Below are 24,239 nucleotides of genomic sequence, written 5' to 3'. Positions count from 1 at the left end.
CCCACACCGGGTTCCTTAGTCATCAGGGAGCCTGCTTCTCCCTCTGCCCCTTCCCCTCTTTGGCTCTCTCTCTGATATATAAACAAATAAATAAATAAATAAAATCTTAAAAAAAAAAGTGAGTATAGTCCTGGTGGCTTCCCTATACCCAGAATGTGCTTACAGTTAACTGTAAGCCTGGTTATAATTCAAGAGCAGCTTCTCACCAAGCTGAATTTGCACTCCTGGCAGCTGAGTGTTGAATGCCGCCCCCTGGTTAACCACAGATTGGCCTCCTTAATCAGGAATGAAATTCAACCAAAGTGAATATTTGTGAAATTGGAAATTGTTGCTCATAATTATAATTCCATCATTTTATGTCCATCCTTTTATGGGCAGTCCTACGAACCGTCCGCCCAGCACAAGCTACTAGCTAGAGCCAAAGTTCTGGCCCCAGTGATGTGGTTCAGGAAGGTGGAGATATTCTGGTCGCTTCCCTCACAATGGGCTCTTGTTCACAGCCTTGAGCACCGGGACATCTGCTTATTACCTGACAGACGGAGGTAATAAGTGATGACATTTGGTTCACAGGTGGGTGTGACGTTTTCCCACTCCAGGAAACCTCTGCCTTCCACTTTCTCGTGCTCTGCGACCCGCCCCGGCACCGTGTGCTTGGTAACTGGGGACAGTGGGCCAGTGGGTACATGGGACTGACCCGCTGAGCTCCAGGACCCTTCCACGCTCTGCTGCCCAACCACTTCCCGGCCCATTCCTGTTGAGACTCAGCCCTTCTTGGCCGACACCTGCAGAAGGGGTAGCCACACCCCAGAAGCACGCGCGTTATTCGCCAAATTCCCTCATGAAACTGACCTATGGGCCTGGTATTTTAAGTGCGTGGGTGTGGAGGGTGAAAAACGCTCAGGTGTTTTTCCCAGTGAACTGCAGTCGGAACAGTAGGTCAGAGGAGCAAAGGAGTGCAGGCCGGCTCAATCACAGCCACCCCAAGAGTGGACCAAATGCAGGACCACAGGCAGCGGCAGGAGGATGCTGGTGCTGTAGAGACAGCCGAGGTTCACCCTTGCAGCCTGGAGACAATCCTTGCCAGGACAGGCACAAAGGCTCCCCGCAGCCCTGGCTTTGGCACCAGGAGACAAGCTGGGGCCTTGGCCAGCGCACAGGTGACCCTGGGTGGGCTACAGCTCTGGTCCCCCAGGGGGCAAGCTGCAGGGTTACAGGTGTCCAGCATGGGGATTTGGGAGCTAAAGGGGAGGGGGGCACTGAGACCTCCCTTCTCAACCCTCATGGAGACCTAACCCCTAGTCCAGAGAGCAGCCTCTGCTCTGGCCCATGGTTGGGTTCCAGAAGGAAAGATTTAGAAGCACAGACTGTGGAACTGAATAAGGTGGGGGGGACACGGCAAGGGACAGAAGGACTCCCTGACACCCCAAAACAACAGAAGATAAGGCACTGATTATACAATCTGGTAGCCCTGGGAATATACAGAGGGCTAGGTCTGGTCCAGACCCTCAAGCCAAAATGCCCGTGTCTTAAATCTCGGCCACTTGCTAGCTGTGTGACCTTGGGCCAGTTACTTAACCCGTCTGGGCCTCTGCTTTGTCATCTGCGAAATGGGGCTAATACCAGTCTTTCCATCTCACAGTGCCATTATGCAAGTGAAATGAAATAACGAGTCAGCAAGTATTAGTTAAATTATCGTTAGAGACATGAGAAACGTGATTCTGCAACGACTGAGCCTTGGGCAACCCCAGGAGGAGGAGCAGGTGAGGAGGGGTGCTGGGGTCTGACCAGGGGGTGGTGGGGTGTGCAGGTCAGTGCAGGGGAGGCGGCCCCCACAGAGCTCCACCAGGCTCCTTCCCTAGAAATTCCAGCAAACCCAGGCAGAGCGCACAGGGCGACCAGCAGGACAGCAGAGCGAGGCCCACAGCCCCATGAGGGAGAGACTGCACGTTTAACTCGAAGGTCAAGTTCACTCCCGCCCTGCCAGCTGGCGATCTTGGCGAGTCACAGCTGTGGCTGGCTGATCCGTCTTATAAAGAAGCTGGGCCCAGTGCTCCCTAGCTGAGCCTGTGGCCTCCCCTAGACGCCAGCTTGTTCGTCCAAGTGCAGGACAAAATACTGCCTGCTTTATTTAGTTGGGAAGAAGGTCACGGGGGAGTCTCGCAGACGCTGGTGGCCCTGACCCGCGCTGCAAGGCAGCCCCTGCTCTGCGCCCTGGGTCTCCCCGCGCCTGCGGGCCCTGGAGCTGGTGAACTCTGACAGCCGACTGTGGTCTCATAAAGCCGTGGCTGGACACGGCAGTTCCGCATGGCCCGGGCGCCCACTCCACTTCCTCACCGCATCTGGGAAGTGGCTAAACCTCAGAACTGCTCCCCAAAGGGCCGAGGGCGGGGAGGGGAAGAAGAGGCATAAAGGCCACTCCAACTCTCTAGTCCAGAAGTCAAAGAGCAGATTTGGGGAGGGGGTGGAGAGAGGGCTGTCCCGTCACAGCAACGTCCCCCTACTCCAGTGGCATCAGGGGCGACTTTCCAACTATCCCCCAGTCCTGTTGTGACTGTCCCTCCCAGGGTTTGGCTCCTGGGGAGCCAAGCCCCCTGCTGGGGCTCTTCAGCAGCTGGGCGTCCTTGGGGTCCGTTTGGACCTGTGAGTCATCTTCTCCTTTTTGGGCAGTTTCGGTGGGATGTGAAACTTGCCCTTTGTCACGCAAGGGAAGGCTGTAGGCACAGAGGACCGTCTGCGTGGGGGGTCATACAGCCGGGAGGCCCCAGCCCAGTTCTCACACACGCGTGCGTCGCTGCAGGAAAGCCAGTTGTGTTCACACACTTAAAACACAGCAGGCAGCGAGTCAGGAAAAATCAAAGGAAAAAAGAAAAAACAAAACAAAACAAAACAACAAAAAATGCATCTTTTGAGAAACAAGACAGGCTGTGAAGGCCCTGCTTTGGCCCTTCGCAAATTCTGGAAATCCCAACTGATTCTGAAATGTTGCCGGAGGCTTTCTCCTTTTACCGTATAGATTGTGCCCGGCCTCCTTTTTCACCAAGGATAACTGAGTATGAAAATGAATGTGCCCTCAGAGTCCAAGGGGACAGCTGAAATATTTTTCACAAAATATTTTAAATTTACATGTCTCACTTTTCCACTGAAACAACCAACCTAAGGGCCAAAATTCATGCTTTTGCTCTCTGTCCATTTCGTCATCCAAACACATACCACGACTTCTGACAGTCCAGCTGTATCGTTGTTTATTTGGGGATTTCTGAAGAGGGCACAAATCCTTCAAGTGGCACAGAAATTTCCTACTTTCTCTAAACTGAACCGAAATCAAGATGTTGGTGTGTGCCCAATTCCGTGCAAAGGGCCCCCTATGATTGCGGATGTGTTTATGTAATTGTACCTGCATCCACACAGGCAAAATGTAGGCGGGAGGCCCAGCCTAATGGCACCTCCAACCCCAAAGTCTACTGACAGAAGCTCAAGACACAGAACTCAGTTCTTCATAAAAAACAGCATTTTGTTTTTTTTTTTTTTTTTTGAACGATGGATTGTTTGAAAAAGTTGGTTTACTTACAGAAAACCAAAAACACGCAAAACGTATTCTCTGGAGATGTTCTATTAAAAACAAGCTGAGGACAGGGACAGCATCTTATTAATCTTTGCGTCTTCTGTTCCAAGGCAGTACAAAATGTCTGATAACTGGATCAATGAATTCTTCCATAAACTTTCGGTTCTGACAGCTGGTTCCTTATGATCTCTGATTTCACTTTGAAAGCGTCACTTGCCTTTTTCTGTGGCTCGGGTGTGAGCTCAGCTTTACCAAAGGAATGGGGGACGAGGCTTCTTCAGGAAGAGTAGGTACCAAACCACAAGGGGCTGTGATGGTCCTGTGACCTTGCACTCTTTTCCCGAGATTTCACAGTCCCTTGCTAATCCTTCCTTTTCTTTTGGTATCAGAGTTCCTGAATATTTTGGTGGAAGAATCAGGCTTTAATCCTTTTAGCCCAAACACTTGAATTTACAGCTCTCTTTAGGCCACGGCCACACCTGCTACCAGGACAGCCCTCTGGTTGGTGGCCCAAGTACCCCAGCGGAAGTTGAGCTAGAAGCTAACATAGGACAGGTGATCAAAGTGGCCTCGTCCTAGCCCGGATTCTGTTTGTGTGATGGTCCAGTGGCTCAAATACACAGCCCAACACCACAGGGGTGCTACGAAGAGGTCCAGGCATGGACACAGAAAGCAAGGCAGCGCTGGGGTCTTCTGTTCCTGCCGCCAGCCTTTTAAACCACACAGTGGCTGCTTCCTAGGAAGCATGAGGTCAGGTGGGTATGGAGGCTAAGACGAGGTAAGAAGAGGTAAGCCCCAGGCAAGGCTGGGGGTGTGGTAGGCAGGGCCTGGCAGGAGTGGACTCTGGGTACGATGACAATTACCAAATGAGCTTTCTGCAAATTGGGCATGCACTCATCTGAGGCTGCCTGTAGGGAGAACTGGAAGTCCTCAGTCCCTGATCCCCTAGGCATCCCTTCCCTTCTTCTGTCTGCAATCTGCCTATCTTCCTACAATTTGTATCCAGGTATGTCCAGTCCCTGCTGCCATAAAGTTGGTGGCTCTTCATTTCCCTGGGAGCAGACCAAAATTCCCAGTGTGGATGGATGTCAAGGTCCTAAACAGCTCTTTGGGTCTCCTCCTGCTCCAAGATCTTCCCCAGAAGGCTACCCAAGCATCTCCTGGCTCCTGGACAGACCAGGCGTTCCTCCCCACCCTATTTTCTCTGCTTGGACACTCTTCTCAATGCCTTCACCTGGATACTCTTCCACACCCTAAAATCTCTCAAGTGAGATGACCATATGCATCGCGCACATCTGATGAACGACTGAATAAAGAATGAATGAGGTACCCTCATCCAGTGACCTTTGGGGGTGGCGGTCGGTTCTCAGAAAAAAGCGATGGATATTATACTTCCCTGATTGGAAGGGTCCAAAGCCTGTGTGAGACTCACCAGTTAAAATGGAAAACACAAGGCCCTGCCTGTGTCAAAAGGTCCAGCAAATGTCTGCGGCAATGATCATAATACTACTATCATATTTATTTATGAATATTTATGAAACTCCTGCTGCATCTCCAGCACTCTCATTTTACGAGGTTCTTTGCAGGATAAAAGAATTCCTTGTATCCAGGAGTGGACACTGGAAAACAGCCTCCTTCCTAATGTTCTTATTCAGGGACTCAGAGGCTGATTCCACCCGCTCTTACCCAGCCTCCCCCCCGGCACTTCTCGCTGCAGAGGGAAGGACCACACTGAGATGTGGTTCTTCCTGAGTCCTGCCACACTGACATTATCTTGTTTCAATCATCCTGATAACCTTCCAAGTGTGTATGAAAGGCACCATTGCACCTACTGCACAGATGGGGAGACCAAGACTAGCACCTCTTAGCAAGTCCTGCAAGGGCACCCACTTCTCATACATGCCATGCTACCTTTCAAAGACGCACAGAATCATCACAGCTAGACGCGTATGTTCTATGCTGTCATTATGAATCAGAGGACCCTTGAATGGGAGACAATGGCTTTAGTATCATTAGAACCCATGGATTTGGATAGAATGCAAGATGCCAGCATAGTAAGAGACCTTTCCAAGCCATAGCCAGATTAATGAATTCCCCCATTTATAGGTGGCCAAAAGAAAAAGTGCAAGGATGTTCACTTGCAGTTTCTGAAAATGCTGATACAACCTGAAGATGGCTTCCAGTGGAACAGCCAGGATGTCCTTAAGCACAGTCCAAGGCAGGCTGCCGTGAGACTACCATAAAACTCCCTAAACCTGGGTGGAGTCAGCAATTACCGTGCAGGAAGAATGTGATGCTGCTGGGTGCCAGCCTCCGGAGCCCAGCGACAGGACAAAGGGATTATTCTGCTTCATTGTGAAAATGCAGTGCTTATTGTTAAAATACGGTTGGGAATTAAAGGGGCATGTATGAATCATAAATATTTGCATGCCATTAATGTTTGGACAAAAGACTTGGAATGGCTACGTTGGGAGAACTTCTTTTCCCATGAAAAACAGTGCTTCATATTACAGGACATATTTAATTTCGTCTCTGCCATCGCTAATCTGAAATCTCAGTGCCCGCTGCGTATAACTCTTTCGCGACCTAAGAACTTTATGCGGCTGAGGAGCGAGGGCAAGGGTTGATGGTCCCTTCCTGGAAAAAACTCATCTGTTTGGATAAACAAAAAAGCAGGTTCCCATTGTTGTTACCAGCTCACAGAGTTTCCGCCTCCTCCTCTACCGCGTTAGTGTCCCTGAAGCAGATGAACCACGTAAAGTAATAAGGCTTATCATGGGTCTTAGGGCAGGTCGTCCTCCCTGCACACCCCCACCCCACCCCCAAGGACAAAGCCAGAACCGGGCTCAGAAAGGTCGAGTCACTTGCCCACGGATGCACAGCTCTGTGCCAGTGTTCTCAACGAGGGTAGGGGGCATCCGTCCAGCCCGCTCCCACCCCCGAGGACTTTTGGCAATGCCTGCAGACATTTGTGGTTGTCGCAACTGGGAGGGGGACATGTTATTGGCTCCTGGGCTGAGGCCAGGGATCCTGCTAGCCATCCAACAACACGCCGGATGGCCCCGCGACAAAGAAACACCAGCCCTAAATGCTGATAGTGTTGAGGGTGAGACGCTCGCCTCAGTCAGTAGAGAATCCAGTCAAGCCTGTGTATGTAGGAACCACGAGACTACAACGCTTAGGGAGCAAGAGTCCTGGGGTGTCGCTATTTGAAGATACTTCATGAGAAATACCACTCGGCACCAGGCACGGGTGATATCACAAGGTGCCTTTCTAGGTTTTGAAAATTCTGGGGATTCCACCTCTTGGGAGTTGCGGGCGTGTCTCCCAGGGTGCTTGGGTCTCAGTTACCACCGCCCTGCCCCCACGCATGCCGCAGCTGTTCTTCAGCTCTGGCCCCGGCGACCTTTACTCCCAAGCACATGTAGGGACAGCACATGGGCTCTGTGCAGTCCCCAGCACAGATGAGGCCGCCAAACTCCCATTCTCCCCCCCCTTTTTTTTAAAAGATTTTATTTATTTATTTGAGAAAGAGACAATGAGAGAGAGCATGAGCGAGGAGAAGGTCAGAGGGAGACGCAGACTCCCCGTGGAGCTGGGAGCCTGATGCAGGACTCGATCCGGGAACTCCGGGATCATGACTGAGCCGAAGGCAGTCGTCCAACCAACTGAGCCACCCAGGTGTCCCCAAACTCCCGTTCCGATAGCTAGCTTTCTCACATTATTTGACACACTCTGTAGCTCCATGCCGAATCGGGGCGATGGCCACTTCACGGAGGGGAGCGAAAAGAAGCAGGTGTATCCGTGGGGCAGGAGAGTTAGGTGTGGGGCTTCCCATGCAGGGTAAAAGCAAGCAGCCAAAGAAAAACCAGAGAAAGCCCTCACGGCAAAAGGTATTTGAGAAATTCAACCCGCAGCAGATGTTCCCTGGATGTGAGAAGAATCCCGAGAGGACTCACTGGACTTTTTTCAAACCACCTTTGCCTGACTCTTCAGTGTGGGAAACAAGAGAGAGCAGATGTGTTGGGGCAGGTGGGAGAAAGCTCTGGAAGAATCCACCTGTCTGTCCGTGGTACCTGTAAACCCAGGGCCACCTCAGAGACGGCCAGCAACTTGGGTCCCTTCTCTTGTCCTTCTATATGTTCCACACACACACTTTTTTTTTTCCCCCAGGTGTGCAGACCAAGCCCTTTCCAACATCTGCAAGGTATGTATGTCAGGGATGCCTTCCAGGACTTGGCTTTTCACACTCTTCAGTTTGAGTGGACACTGGCCATTCATATCCCTCTGTGCTCCTGGACAGAAGGGGATCTGGGGTCCCGGACTGAAGCCCCACAGGGGGTGGTGCTGAACACTGAGAAGCCAGCAGGATCCTTTCATTATTTCTAACCATCCCTGTGGACCTATATCTGTGGGACATTCCTGGGGGAGCATCTGCAATGGGGGGAGTCTTCCAGGAAAAGCTTCTCCTGCTATGTGGCCCACCCCACCTTTGGCCTCTTCTGGATCCCACTACCACATCGCCCCATTCTGGATGTTAGTGTTTGGAGATGGGGATGATTCTATGTGTATAGAACACTGGTATGTTTTCATCCTTAAATTAAGATGTAAGAGGCGCCTGGGTGGCTCAGAGGGTTAAGCCTCTGCCTTTGGCTCAGGTCATGATCTCAGGGTCCTGGGACCGAGGCCCGCATCAGGATTTCCGCTCGGCGGGGAGCCTGCTTCCCCCTCTCTCTCTGCCTGCCTCTGTGCCTACTTGTGATCTCTCTCTCTGTCAAATAAATAAATAAAATCATTAAAAAAAAGACTTAATACTCACTTTCTAATTTTATTTTTTTATTCTCTGTGTACTTTTTAAATGTACGTGTTTCATGCATTTTGTAAAGAGGCAGAAAGTGAAGGTAGAGGGGCAAGGGAGAGATTTCACGACTTCTTATGAATGAGTGTGATGTGAGCAGAGGGTTCTCAGTCTCGGCAGGACTGACGTTTCAGATGGGTAACCGTGCTGTCAGAGGGTTTGTCCTAAGTACACAGGGTGTCTAGTAGAGTCCCTGGGCTCCACTCACTAGATGTCCCCAGCAGTCCCCTATCCCAGCTATGACAGCCAAACATGTCTGTAAGCTGTTGACAAGTGTCCCATGGGAGCCCAAATCCCCCTAGCCGGGAACCACTCGGAGAGACCACCATCAAAATCGGCAAGCAGACAGACCGATAAAATACCAACTGTGAACTGCCGTGAGGTTTCCAATGGGACCATGAAGGCAGAGCATCTGGAAAGACCCAGCGGAGCAGGTCCTGGAGACACACCATTTAACGGGGCAGACGAAGCCTTATTATGAGATGAGTTTAGGTCAGCTCCTCATTAATTCTAAATAGATAAATAGATACTGATTGTACTCCACACAACGGTTTCATGTAAGAATGAAGGAAAAACATCTGTGAGGACCCAAAACCACGGCCTTGAGCAAACTGGAATGTTTCCACCTCGAAAAGGCCCATCCCTTCTTGCCTCGTTGCCCAGATCTGATAAGTGCACAGATTACCAACGGTGCTCACGCCGCCCCTGTTCTTGTGCATTGCCTTTGTTTCAGCCCAGGAGAGTCTCCTTTGTTTGCACACGGTGACTCAGGGAGGGCCACACAGCGCCCGTGAGAATGCCCGCCAGCCCTCCCAGGAACCAGACCCAGGCTCTTCCTTGGGTTGGGAGGCTGGGGGAGTTGGAAGGGATCTGTAATTCGTGTCTCCTGTGCATTCATAAGGACGGTCTTAACTCTCCAGGTAGAAGCCAGGATTAATCTAAGTTGAAAAATAAGTGGGAAATTTACCTAACATCCTCCTGGAGAAAAACACAGGTTACGTAGCTTCTAAACAAACGCATCTTCACCCACGAAATCACAAGACACACGTTTTTGAACCTGGCAGCTGAAAGGCCACGGGCCTGTCTCCAAGAAGCTTGTTGGGATCGCTGCATGGTTTGGGGGTCCTCAACAACCTGCAACGCTCCCTGGAGACAAGTTCAGTGACAACAAACAGACTTCCGACGGATCCACGCCCAGTGTAGGCCAACAGGGTCTGGGCCACATGTCTGAGTCCCAAATCCGCGCAAGGCAAAGCGTACGCCAAGGAGAGCTCCATTTTGGACAGTTCAGTCAGACTGTGTACACTCTGCCGAGCGCGGGACTCACCGGTGAAGGGGGACAGACATTGCCAGGAATCCACTAAAGTGTGTGTGTGAAACACAAATCTCGAGGAACAGCAGTTCATCCCTGACACCCCACGAATGAACAGATAAAAGCGTATTTGGAAGTGTTCCTACGAACACTCAGTCCACGCTGCTCACTTACTAATTTTTGTCAATTGCATCATTTAGGCTTCGGTGAGAAGATACGATTAGCCTTCATTTAGTCCCAAAGATAATTTGGCCCAAGAAGACGTCTCAGTGGGAGGACGGATAGGTGTGCCCGTGTGTACACACGTACCCCCCCCCCACACACACACACCGACTGAAAGTCCAACAGATCCTCCAAAGCCACAGAGCCTCCACTGACAGGACACGACTCCTTATAAATACCCGTTTACTGATCTGGACTCATTTCATAACCAACAGAAAGAGAACGGTCACCGGACAGTATACCCTCTCTCGTTTCTGACAAGTAATTTTTCTTTAAAAAAAAAAAAAAATGACACAGACTCTGCTCCTCCATAACCCATCTTCTCCACCCTCTCCCGCCCCTTGCCAACCAGCACAAAAAAGAAAATACAAAACTGATTTATTAGAACCAGAGCAGCATTGCAGCCGTTGGCCGCTTCACTGTTTATGTCTATGATGCTTGCTGCTGAAACAGGAAGCTCTAAAAATCATTCAACCATTATTTCTCTCGGAGGCTCTTTCTGATTGATAGTCCTTGGTCCCCACCGAAAGCAACCGCCCTGACCAAACGCAAGCTGGCCGGCACGGAAGGGGTGGAGAGCGGGTGAAAGTCTAGCAACAGACCACCAACTCCGAAATAGTATTCATACCATTAGTTTCACTTAAAAAATGCTGTCTGACACTATCGGCGATGTCTGGCACTTCATAAAATCAGCAAGAAAACCATGAAGAGATCGATTGTGAAACTCTATGTTCCAGGCACAAGCAGTTTCCAAGAGAGCTCTCCTTCCTGGTCCTCGCCATGGTATTAGCAGAAACCAGGACTGCCAGGGGTAGTGGCTGGGGGTAGGGAGCAACTTGCTTTGAGAAAGGATTGCCACCCTTTTATTGGCAAAAGGGAAACAGAATGAGAAACCTGATCTCTAAAGATGAATTCTCCATTAGATCAGGGACATCAGCTTTCGACCTGCCATCCAAAGGAATTATTTGCTGGGGCTGCCTGGGGCTTGGTGTCGCAGAAGCTGGTCTTTTTTCATTGTTGTTGCTTTTAATCATGTCTTTTTTCTGGTATTTTCTCCAGGAGATCTGATTGCTAGCTTTATTATCTTGAATGTTGCCCATGGAACAGCTCTGGGGTTGTCAGAGAAATTTTTCCTGCCCCTCATTATGGGACTCCGGGATGAAAGGGAGAATGACTTGGGTCCTATGATAATATTGTGAGTCATTCCGACCATTTCTTAGTAACAACCACTCCATAAAGACATGTCTCTTTTCGTGCAGAACACCAGGACAGTTCAAATGGACTTTCCCTCCATCTCAGCCATAGCCTTTCACTCATCTGAAAGCCACCTCCCCATACTGTTCCTCAACTACTGCAAAATACTGTAAGAATGAAACTGCCTTAAGTAACAAACATTACACAAATATGCAATAACCCAGATTGTGACAGGGTAAATATTATGTCTGGGAAGACATCCATAGCAAGAACATAATGAAGGAATTTCATTTTTTAAAAGCATTGGAAAGGGGAACTATTTTGAAAGCGGGAGGTCAACATAAACAGAAATTCCTCCAAGGAATTAAACCCCATTCTAACGGATGGGAGAACTCCCAGACCTCCTGGGGCTGAGGGTGGATTCACGCTGCAGCTCTGCAGGGGTGTGTGTGACGGGAGGGACAGGTGAGGGGCAAGGGAAGCTTAGGCATTCACTAGAGAAGTACTGCATGTGGGCATACCTGATGGCCTTTGGGAGGTTTGGACCAGCAGTTTGAATGGGATCTATTTTCCTAATTATAGAAACCCGGTCCTGGCTATAGTAAAAGCAGGTGTTACCAAAACACACAGGGTACAAGAAGGATGTCCACCTTGTCTGTTCATTTACTCACATTCCACTTAACTACCCGGTGCAGCCTAGTGCGAGGCCAGCCCTCCATGGTCAACGCAAAGTTCCAAATTCACAGACGCTCGGCTTTGGGGGGGTGGCCCGTGGATCCCAGAAGGTCCACAAACGAGCCTCAACAGTCCTGGAAACTGAAACTGTGCATGAAACTCTGGGTAGAAGGGCACATGCATATTTTCCCCCCCTTGGGAGAAAAGGATTTTCACAATTATCTATGATGTTCCCAAAAGATTAAAAAATCATATTCTTAGGAATTAGGAGGAAATTTGCACTGGATTCTCTTCCCCCTTCATGATGTGGTTGATGATACGGTCTGGTAGATTTCCTCTTTGGTTCTAAAATGAATTAACTAGAGCCGTTTTCCCTGATTAATGGATTCCTTTCCAACTGATTATGTACTACAACAGCGACAGAAGCACTCACAGTTTGCCCTGCTAAAATTTCTTCAGTGTCTCTCAGCGGCAGCCATGAGACGCTTTCTTGTAACTGAAAATACCAGTGATAACCTGCCTCCGTTGTTGACATCAACTGACATAAGCTACTCCTAATTAACTTTGCCCAAGAGAACTTCTTTTGATCCTGAACTTCAACTTTCCGGGGGGTGAGGGAGGGTTCTTCAGAACGTGTGGTTAAGTGCGAAAGTCCTGAACAACGATCTGTGTGCTCGGCATCACCTCTCACCCCTGGGGGGCTGCCCACTCCTCCTGCCCTGCAAGGACAGAGTCCAGTCCTATGGAGACACTAAATCAAGAGGGAGCAAACCCTAAGGGGAAAGTATCCCCTGTATGAAATTTAAATGGGCCAGGAGAAAAAGGAGGGGAGGGGAAACAGGAAGACAGTTCAGACATGAAGCCTTCACCAATATTTTTCAGGGGCCAATGTTGTCAGCAAGGCCCTAAAAGCTGGATGGGCAGGTTTTCCCGGTTGCAGGCTGAACTTGAGGTTATAAGTTGTGATCCTGGAGAGGAGCCAGGGCCCAGACAAATCAGTTTTGTCGACCAGAGAAAAGCCCTTCCATGTTTTCCAAACTTCACGGACTGGCAGCAGCAAAAGAAAAGGGAGTTTCTTTCTCTGCCCTTCCTCTAGAACTGAGAACCAAGCCCTTTTGAGAAACCATCGGATCACTGCTGTTTGACAGACTGCGAACCTGGCATTGAAATGTTTGGATGAGCCGACAGCCAGGACCTTCTCGGCCACGGTGGCGTGTTGATGCCAATGACGTGTTTTCAGGCACATTTTCAGAAACAGAAAATGAAACAGTAAATAGTCTTACGATCGCTTCATAAAACATGATGAAACTTTTAAAGGACAAGATTCAGGGAGGAAGATTAAGACTAATTGTCAAAATTAGTGAGAATCCTCTGTTCTCTTCATAATGGGAAGCAAATTGAAAAAAAAAAATCTGGCAGGCTTTGCTGTTGACACTTACACTCAAGAGAGTAAAATCAAGTTGTACTTTATGACTGGAGAGAGATCATGAAACAAAGTCAAATGGGGCCTCCTGACGGCTCATTTTGTTTTGTAGTGCCGACCAAAAAAACAAAAACAAAAACAAAACAAAACCCTACAAACAAACAGAAAAACAACCCACTCAAGACCAACAATACACAGGGTAACCAGAATCGGGTCAAACATGGAATTAGGGTTCCTGTATTTTGGATTGCTTACGATCACTCCCAGGAAGCGGAACCCATTCAAAACAGATATTGTCCATTTATGGCATTTTCATCAGTTTTCTCGTTCCAGGTTATCTGAAGACAGCCTGGCCTTGGTCGTAGCTATTTTACTCTTTGGGTTTTATGCAAACTCTAGGGCATACTGGCATGAATAAGGCAGCCAACTGCAAACAATCCACACCTTGGGGAAACAGTTCACTGTTACCCAAGTAAACACAAGGCACCTCTATTAGTCACCCACTCAAAACAGAAATGGCCAATGAGGGACCAGAGCCCAGCCCTCCATGCCAGAAAAGGAAGCACGCTGCTTTCAAAATCCCAGTCTTTATTATCGCCGACTTACTGCACACTGCCCCAAAGCCCTACCCCTCTTCTCATGGGAAAGCTTCACAGGCCCCATCCCTTCATGGTTCCCAAACTTCTCTAACCAAAACCTGACACGGGGTCCTTCATCGACTCACACTACGACGATAGGACTTTCCCTGGAAAGGCAACCCAAGGGGGGTCTCAGCCATCGTCCCTAATGGAATAAATCCACAAGAACTGAATTAAGATTGTCAGCTAGGCTGGTAGGCAGAGGCCAAGCAATTGGGGCCTTTGTGTTTTATTGGCTTCTCACCTGCTCTTCCAGCTCCTCATCTGAAGCCTTCAAGATGTTTTCCAAACACACATCTCTGAATCATAATGTGAATTCAATTTACGGAAAGGTGGGGACTTTTAATATAACAAATGAACCCATTTAATGACTTTATGCTTTCATATGTTATAGGATCTCTCCTGCTTTCAGTAAGTGGATATAATTTTCTTTGTATTACCCTATTATTAACATAGTTAGTATTATGAACATATATTTTCAGTCACGTTATAAGTTTTTTTTTTTTTTTTTTAATTTTCTCCACCTAGGATTCTCTTTTGAAAATACTGTGGGCAGCTAAGACAGCAAAAAGGAAGGTCCTTTTTGCAACACACATTTAACTCTTCCCCTCTTTGACTAATCAAACACAGATTTTCTTGTATTTTTGAATGTCTTTATAAAGAGTAATGATTAGTCTTATGTTTCAATGTCCACTGGTTATGCTTTATTTTTTTTTAATACGAGAGTCATCTACTGCTGTTTATGTATTTATCATGTCTTTTTTATTATACTCAAAATACCTTTTATTCATTAGCTTATTCAATATATATTATGAAAATGAGATTTTCAAAACTCTCCTTCCTCCTTCCATTAAACTTCTAGTACTTAATGCTATTTATAAAATACAACTTCAGTTCTTACAATACAGAGAAAACACAATATTTGAAAATAACTGGAAACCAGAGGAGATTACGGGCCAAAATTCCTCTCTCTGCTCTAATACTTTAGTAACAGGCACAGAAAAATAAAACCACACATGTGAACTGCCCTGACCCAACAATTCCTTTGGGTAATCCAGTCTCGAACAGATCAGTACTAAAATGTTAACTGGGTCTGACCACTCTCCCAAATAATAAGAAGGCATCCACATTACATTACAGGAAGGTCATAAATATCATCACATTTGCCAAACCAGAATGGTAATGTGTCTTCATATTTATCATAAAATGGTAAATCTACTTGAAACCACATTTCAATAACCGTCTACTGTACATCTCTTAAAATGATCACAAGTGATCATGTGAAACTCTATTCTTTGTCATAGATAGCACATGGATTCTAAGTTAAAGGCTTCCATGATATACGTTTTTTATAATTATCAAGTAGAGATTACTAGTTGTATCATCTTAGTTTCTGTGATGGTGAGTTTTATATTTTTACATTTTTGTAAAGATGGGAGGAATTTCCTTGAAATTCACAATTAATGCTTTGCATGTTCCAAATCACCCTTAAACTAATTCATTAATAGAAAGCAACAATGTAAAGGTAGATTCTTAAAAAGATACCACATTTTAAATCAGTAATTTTTAAAAGCTTGAAGTAGTAATATCAACAAGAAAGACTGTGCTTCCAGGGATCCCATCACAGAAACTTCTAGAACATCACAGGCATTTCTAGAACATCAGAGACACTTCTAGAAGTTTTGAAATTTGGATTTGTTCCCATGTAAGACCCTGCACTCCCATTTTAGTTTCGACAGATACATACCTCTTCCACTCCGACCGACAAACCTGAGGTCATTGAATCTTGCAACTTGGTTTTTCATGGCTGCGGTGGCATTTCTCAATTCAGCTGAGTAGTTTTCGTCATTGCCCGCCATCACAGTGACTAGAGTGCCATCGGGGACATCCCCCAGAGCCACCACCTAAACACCAACCAAGGGACAGATGCAGACATCAGAAATGAAGTACACTTTTATGCCATTGATGTTAATTGTTTTAAAATAAAAATTAAGTGATCCTTTTAAAAATATATTTATTTATTTTAGAGAGAGAGAGAGAGAGTGCGTGCACAAGAGAGCAGGGGGAGGGGAGAGTGGGAGTGATTCTCAAGCAGATTCTGATCTGAGTGCAAAGCCCATAATGGGGCTTGATCTTATGACCCTGAGATCATGACGTGAACTGAAATCAAGAGTTGGAAGCTCAACTGACTGTGCCACGCAGGTGCCCCAGTGATCCTCTTTAAATTTGCAAGGGATAAGCAAGACAACAAGAAAGTTATTAATGGGAAGAATTTCTTTGAACACCACTATGCAGAACTAAATATAAATTTTGGAGTCTAGAACATTCACCTAATAAAGCCACCTAAGGTCACTTGGTGCAGCTGGGACAAAACTGCAAGGATTTTGAAAACTATGCCTTTTCATGAATGCAATCATCTTAATATCTAAGAAATGCAATGTCTTCTGTTTGTAAGTTTATAACCTGACCCATTGCTCGCTTATCCAGACGTCCACTGACAGGCCTCACAGGGCTCACTTTGCTTTTAGGTGTTAAACTTATTTCTGCTAAAATTAAATTCAATCTTTACAACTGACTTGCTGATGATTCCTGAATGACTCTCTCTTTGTAGTTCCTCTTTGAGACCCCCTACTTGCTTCTCTTATTTTGATTATCAGTAGCTGGGAATTCTGGCATGCAAGGCAAAAAATCAGAAATCTACTCTTTGCTTATTACTAATTGCAAAGTCAACAGACCTCAGAGAAGAGGGGTCTCACTTTCGCCTACTGCTCTGAATTCAGGAGTGGAACTATGTGGCATTTTTATATCTGTGGGTCCCCTAGATGTGTCAACTATGTCCTGATAGATGACTGAGGTTTTCCCCAAGCCCAGACGATCTTCAAGAATTCCTTTAATGTAACTGAATAGGAATGGATTTCCTAATAGGGCTACTGAAGAAAACTGGTAGATAATATTTTTGACATTCAGGTCATAAAAAAGCAGTAATTTCAAGGTAAAATGCTCTGAAGCCCATGACATAAAGATGGTTTGTGCAGTTGGTTCTAAGTTCTTGGCCATCATTTGACTCTTCTGGAAAAGATTTTTTAGGGGCTAGGTAATTATTATTAGCTATATTTCCATTGTTTCTATTTTTTTAAGTGGTCGTAGGATTTCAAATCAAAATGCCCCAACTTTTTCCTATTCCTATCATTTCTGATACTCCTCATGGCAATTTCTCAGTAGTGAATTCTGTGTTAATCATTCAATTATATAATCACTTTCTTCATTCTGTATTTGAGTTGTAAGAGCAATGAATTCGCCAGGGATTATTATTCCTTTTTACCTAAGCATCATGACATACTTGGGTTAAAACCTATATTTTCAATTCCCTTTTTCTGCCTGTAAATAAGGCTGCCATAGGCTCCCTTGTACAATAGCAGAGCCATTGTTTCTCAAAATGCCCATCGTCGTTGCCTGCTTGGCCATAACCCCTTCCCCGTGTCATCCAGGTGACCATCTCTTGCTTTTATTCCTTGTGATACATCAGCTTTCATATTCTGAAGAGTAGGACAGGGAGGACAAGCCATCTCATCACAAGGGGCCAGGGGACCAGGAGAACGAGCCCGCCCAGCGATAGATAGATATGTTCACCTGTCTTATCCACTTGCTCTGTGGAGCACAGTCTGGGCTTTTATCTTTCTTCCTAATCCTTTCCATCTCAATGCTGGGCATGTTTTCTATGAAGGAGATTTAAACACAACAGCTATTTATTCCCCAAGCACTCTCTAATTAGATATTTAGTTCCCATTATAAGTGTGTTTGTTGCCTTTTAATTAAGAGCAGTAATACGACAATTCCCTTTTGTTTCGAAAACATCATTGAAATATATCTCCTTGATCAGTTATTTATATATTTTACCTTTTTTCTCCTATACCCACAAAATGTGCTGGCTCTATTCTGCTTTTTTCAGTCTCTGAAAATTTTTTCCATTTTTTTTTCTCACTGTTTTCACTTCCTTCTGTAAAATTAGCTCACAGTGTTGAAATGCCCTCCTTGAACACATATTTTTACTTCCTCATCCCCATCTCCCTGTGATGACCTGGCTTCTCTATTTTAATCCGACATTTAGTTATACTTAACAAATGAGGTTTTCAAACTGAGTAACTTCTTGTTGGGGAAGAATCTGGGAAGAGGTTAAAATAAGTAAATCTTGTTGTCTATCTTCCAAAATGCATGCTAAATCACCGTCCTCTCCCTGGCTCTTCTCACGGTGCTCCAGGCCTGTTCTGCGCCTCTCTCCTCTTTCCAAAACTATCTTTGTCAGTTTTTGGCAAACTCAGGAGACCTTCACCAAGTAGAAACAAATATAGAGTAAAATGATCATGGTGGCTAAATATGAAATGGTTGTTGATGTTGGAACTTAAGACTAACAAAATTAGCAGTTTAACCCTTTCTACCCCTCCCTTTCTTAAAAAAAAAAAATGCAGCAAAGGCCAAAGATATGTGGGTGCTTGAAGATAATTTTCTTTTGTTTTGTATTTTATTGATCTCAGAGAGATCTTCTTTCTCTTTTTTTGGCAGGAGGATAGGGGAGAATATTAAATTACAGTAATAACATATATTGTCTAATTGTTAACAAGCACACTTAGACTAGATTAAAAAATTAAAAAAATTAAAACTAACACGGCTGCTAATTTGGTACAGATTGTCCCACTGACAGACAATAAGAGCAGCATTAAAGAAAAAAAAAAAAACCTCACTTCAAACAGAAAAAAAAAGAAGGAACTGGAATGAAAAGCTATAAACAATAGGTAAGGAAACACAAACATTTACATTTTAACACAGACCAAACAGACAAGAAGGGACTTGCTGGCCAAAGGATATCTCATATTTCGTTTTACTTCTCTGTTTTTAAAGTATCAGGAAGTTGGGCAAAACATCAGCCCTCCTATGCACTTCATGAGTCTCCCCACACTGGGGTTGGCCAGGCTGTTCACAGTTCAAACTGGCATTTCGAACAACTCTAATTAGGTTGAAATTACAGTTACAATTCATTTATTTCAAATCCCTTAATTTTCCAGAGTTTCAAAGAAAGCTGTGGAGTGGAACCCAGAATTCAGCCAAGATGACATTTAATGCATACCTAGGGACTGCAATCTTGCCGGCAGAAACACTACTTACTGCTTTCTTACGGAAAGAATATGACTATTAGCATCCAAAACCTCTGAACTTGCTGACGGCATGTTTATGCCTTTGGACCCTGGTGTACCGGGGCCTAAACAAACTGTAAAACTGCAGTATTTAAAAATACATATATATCCTAAGTCATCTACATAGCTCTTTAGGCTGTTTCTGGAAATAGCGGGTAACTCGTAGCAAATTGAAGATTTTCCCAGCAGTAAAATAGCTCTCTTTTCTATACTAAAAAAAAAATAAATAAAAAAAAAATAAAGGTGTTCCATGGGAAAAATGAGGGTGGGGTATGTTTTGGGGTCCAGGATAGGCAAATAGGAAGATTTTAATCTATTTGAAGGAAAAATTCATAATTCGAAGTCTCCCTTTAGTTTCTAAGATTCAAACAGGGGATTTACACATAGGATTTCAGAGACTGGAAGAGAATCACTTAAATGCTCTGTTCATCAATATCATCAGACTTTATCACTGTTTCACATTATCTCCTCCTTATTTCAGGGAATATAGTCATTGTTTACCGATGAACTACTTAAAAAGATTGGCTGGGGCTTATTTGAAATCCACATTTTGAAGTTGTAATTTGTACAGAAACAGTCCGGGAGGCAGGTAGATGGCTAAGTGCGGACTGGGGCCAAGGATACGGAAGCAATCAACCTGGACACTGTCACCTCGTGAAGGCTAGCTTGCTTTTCTGCCTAACCTTTGGGTTTGTTCCCTCACTGAAAATGCTGTCTGCCCCTTCAGTTGTGCAGGGAGCAGGCGTCCTTCAGGAAGAGGCCTCTCTTGATGGGGACGGAGTGCTGACAGGTATTACTCAAGAGGCCTCATTTCTCCGCTGTCCTTCCCTTTCCTCCATATGTTCTCAAGACCCACTTGAAATTTTTTCAAGAGAACTATGCCTTGGTCATTTAGGAGATGACAAACTATTACTCAGTAAAACAAATCCGATATTTTAAAAATAATATTTTAAAGTCAATTATCATTTTGAAAAAAGAAATCTCTTTGGTTACTAAGATTTCTACGGAAAGAATCCCCTGATGCCTCATAAAAGCAAGTTATATGATTTTTTTACAGTGTTTTAGAAAAAATATATAATGTTTGTCTTGGGGTGGCTTGAGAAACTGCATCACTTCACCTCCTGAAGATTATTAATCACTTAGTGTTTTGATATGTTTGGGCGTTGGTTCCTGGCAGAGGAGGGGACATCCAGAAGGGATCCTGATTTACCCCCAAAGGAAGCCAGATATCTTAGAACCCACTCGGTTGGTGTGTCAGGGGCACCGGGTTTAAATGACCCTATGGGCGATTATCAGCTTGTCTCCTCCCTCTGCTCTTATCTGAAAGAGGCCCCAGGGCCTAGTCCCCTGTCACTGAGTGGACTCAGTCCTGTCCTCCAGCTAGAGGAGCCTGTTTAGGTAAAGAGATTAAAATTATTTAAAATTGAAATAAGCTCACCACCCAAATCTACAGAGATGAAGGACAGCAGGGAAATAGCCCAGTTGGGCTGCTCAATCCATTCCCCATTCCCTTCCCCTCAAAACCTTCTGCTTCCAGAACACTGAGGCACTTCTAGAGACATAGGCAATGACATACTTTCTTTTGTTCTTACTTCATAACGTAAGTTCGGAAGGTGCATAAAACTTAAAATTAAAGAACTCCCACAGTACTTTATAAAAAAGCCAACACTGCCCATTGTAACTAGATCAAGATCCAGTAGAGGCCTGGAACCATTAAAAAAAAAAAAAAGAAAGAAAAAGCTTATGTTAAATTCATCTCCCCTTAAAGGGCACAATTACCTTAAGAAGAAAGAGTAGCTGATCTTTACAGCTCCCCCCACCACTGCCTTTCTCAGCCCTTTCAAAGAACAGGGAATGACTGCAGATTGTACTAACAAGTTGCCCCTTCTTAAACCCCCTCAAGACAGAAGAATAGAATCCCCAACCCCAAAATCAAATTTCTACTGTTTTTGGCTTGGGTGTGTGTGTAGGAGGTGGGGAGGCGCTGGTGGTGGTTGCTGTTTTTAAATTCAATTTTACTTTTTCAGTGTGGGTGGTTTTAAAACGCCCAGTGCTGTTTCTATATTCCCCTTGAAGGCCGAGGGGTTTAAAGGCAGCTTGACGGCAAGATTAGGGGCTCAAGTGAACGAAGACCCCTTGAGCGGTTCATCTTAAGTTGCGGGATCCATGCCACCGGCCTCCTCAGACAGAAATGCCCCTGGCGGGTTAGACCCCGACTCGCTGAAGACAGCCTTGCCACCTTTCCCGGCCCCAGGCTTAATCTAGGTGAGCCGGAGATAAAGGTTCGGGAGGGTTCCAGGAAAAGAAACAGGATTCGCTACTTGCGGCTTCTGGCGGAGCAGACTAGAAGCTGCAAAAAAAAAAACTCTTCAGAAAACTTTTGCAAAGCTAACTATGCCCTCCGTGGACTTTGGACATGCTAATTTCGATGGGACTGTTAAAGACGGGGTAGGAAGCCTTGACAGTTTTCCTTGTCAGTTTATTTTCACTGACCCGAAAGTATGAAAGTAGCTTTATTTCCTGATGCCTCCATCGGAGGGAGGCAGAAAGGCTTGGGTGTCAAGCCAGGGGTCGGGGGAGAAGCAAGGGAGCAGACAGGCTTGTCAGAACTGGGTTAAAACTTTTTCTACTTTATAGCAAAGCTAAGGACCTCTGTCAGGGAGCTCCCGGGCGGCCCTCATTGGACCCCTCTGGGGACATCCAGATTGTTTTCAGTCGTCCCTGGAGGCAGCCCCTGCGGGTCCCACCCCACCCTCCCCCGTACACACACACACACACCGAGGATCACCACTGCAACCCAGCATCCCCGGTGTCCCGAGAGCAGGAGGACGGACCAGGGGCCGCGGGGGGCAGCGCCGGCCCCTTTCTAGAACCCGGCCCCGCCCGCCCGGCCGCTGCCCTCCCGGATCGCCCCTGGCCTCCGCCGGCTTTCGCCCGTCCTGTCCTCCCGCCACCCGCTCCGGGCCGAGTACCTTAAAAGCGATGGGCAGGGTCTTGTTGCAGCGCCAGTGCGTGGGCAGCACGGAGCAGAGGAAGTTGGGGCTGTCTGTGCGCACCAGCTCGCCGGGGTGGTCGGCCAGCACCTCCACCATGCTGCGGTCGCCACTCCTCAGCTTGCCGGCCAGGGCGGCGCCGGCGTCCGGGGCGCCCAGCGGCAGCGCCTCGCTCATCTTGCCCGGGCTCAGCGCGGTGGAAGGCGGCGTGAAGCGGCGGCTCGTGCTGGCATCTACGGGGATACGCATCACAACAAGCCGATTGAGTTAGGACCCTGCAAACAGCTCCTACCACGCGGCGACAGGGGCGCGGATCTTCGGCAAGCAGCTCCAGGGAGACCAACATACAAGTTCAGGGGCCTTTATTGCTGCGGGAGGGGGGGAAGGGGACTGGGGGGAGGCGGGTGACCAAGTTACTAACAGTCCAGGAGCGGGGGCAGTTCTGTGATGCCGGTGAGCCTTATAACCGGCAGGGCTCCTAGCAACCGACAGCTTAAATCTTTAAAAACTGGGCGACTAGAATCCAAAGTCAAATGCCGAGGGAAACTGTCTTCTGAATCTTGCTTTGAGAGTTTAACTTCAGTCTCTGGCTGTTAAAAAAAAAAAAAAAAAAACTTCCCGGAGGCAAAAATTCCCATACACTTACTAAAATATTTATACGGAGAGCAAAAGGACCAGCAAATACATAATTTGGAAGTTCCAGTAGTAAATCGCCTGTCAGTTTTTTTTTTTTTCCAGGTGAGTTTTGTCTAAAGTCCCAGTACAACACAAAATATGCGAGTGTCGTCCGTACACAGAGCCACTTTCATCATGCAAAACTGGCTTCGGTCCTCAAAAGCAAGAGCTGCTACTTCCAAAGGTCATGCTACTAATGTATGTGCACGTATATATAAATATATACATTTGCTCTACTTCATAAAATATTTACAATTCAATCTGTAGAGAATTTAAACACAACAGAAATCCATTAATGTACGCTGCTGATTCTTTTTTTAAGTAGCCTTGAAAATAATCTTCAGTAGTTGAAGAAGGGCTGGGCTAGAAATACTTGTCATGTTCTTAATAAATTCTGGCAAAACGCTTAGTTCAGAAAATTCAGTTTTTCAAAGAAAAGCTAATCTTAAAGGAAAAAAAAAAAAAAAGTCCAAGTCGATGACACTCAGAGTACAGCTCTCCACATCTGAGAACTCGGGTTTGGGGATGTTGGTTAAGTTTGTGGCTGATCCTGTGGTTGGTGGGAGTTGAGCAGCCGCCGAGTCACACGCACGCAGACACGCACTCTTCCGAAGCCAGCCGCTGTCTACATCGACTCGGTGAGTCAGCCCGACTTGGGCAGTAGTGAGACGATCTTCCTCCAACGTCGCCCCAGCGCCGGCCGGTTAAATGCCGGGACGCACCTATACCTACGATCACGATCACCGCGGAACCGCAGCAGGTGGAGCGGGCCTGGAGAGGCTCCGCAGCGCTGATCGAAACAGACCGGGCGGCTCGAACTATACACGCAGTCACACTCCCACGCACACTGCCACGCACACGCAACTTCACGGCTTGCCTCGAAGCACAGCACACTTTCTCCTGCAGTTGTCAAAGGAAACAACCGGGGAAAAGTTCACAGGCAGGAAAGAAGTTGAACAGCCAGCCAAGAAACCAATTCATTCAAGAAAGAGAAAGAAGAAGAAAAAAAAAATCGTAGCTCCAACGCAGGTCAAGAAGAAGCAGCGAGGGTTGACTGTCTTCTGGCGTCCCCAGGAGCCCCAGGAAGAGGTGCCTGCCCGCGCAAGGCCGGGCAGCGTGGTGCCCTGGCTGGGTCCGGCCGCGGGGCGCCCGTCCCGCCTGCGCCCGCTGGCTCTATGAATGAGAGTGCCTGGAAATGAACGTGCTTTTACTGTAAGCCCGGCCCGAGGAATTCCATTCCCTCAGCTCGTTTGCATAGGGGCGGCCGCCGTCCAATCACAGGCCTTTCCGGTATCAGCCAGGGCGCGGCTCACCGCCGCGGGCTCCTGGAATTGGCCCGCGCGCCCCCGCCGCCGCCGCCGCGCGCTACTGTACGCGGCCTCCGCGGAGAGTCCGAGGCTACCGCGGCCTCCCCGCTCTCCCCGCGCACCCGCATCCACGCACGCACACGCACACGCACACACTCACACATTCGCCCGAGGCCCCGCCCTGGTGCGAA

At 46.9% G+C, this 24,239-nt stretch overlaps 1 protein-coding gene across 5 annotated transcripts in view; it reads right to left on the bottom strand.

Annotated features, from left to right (window-relative positions):
• Positions 1-24,239, bottom strand: part of RUNX1 (RUNX family transcription factor 1) — a 247,645-nt gene that overhangs the window by 67,545 nt on the left and 155,861 nt on the right. For all 5 annotated transcript variants that reach the window (XM_044250971.1, XM_044250967.1, XM_044250968.1 and 2 more), the window contains 2 exons: positions 22,046-22,299; positions 15,632-15,788 (listed from right to left, as the gene is read on the bottom strand). In XM_044250971.1, coding sequence (XP_044106906.1) covers positions 15,632-15,788; positions 22,046-22,299 — 411 coding nt within the window. The remainder of the gene's footprint in view (positions 1-15,631; positions 15,789-22,045; positions 22,300-24,239) is intronic.

This window comes from Neovison vison, chromosome 6 (genome assembly GCF_020171115.1).
Source record: "Neovison vison isolate M4711 chromosome 6, ASM_NN_V1, whole genome shotgun sequence".
Classification (NCBI taxonomy): Eukaryota; Metazoa; Chordata; class Mammalia; order Carnivora; family Mustelidae; genus Neogale; species Neogale vison.
The sequence above is the reverse complement of the archived record's forward strand: the minus strand, read 5'-3'. Positions and strand labels throughout refer to the sequence as shown.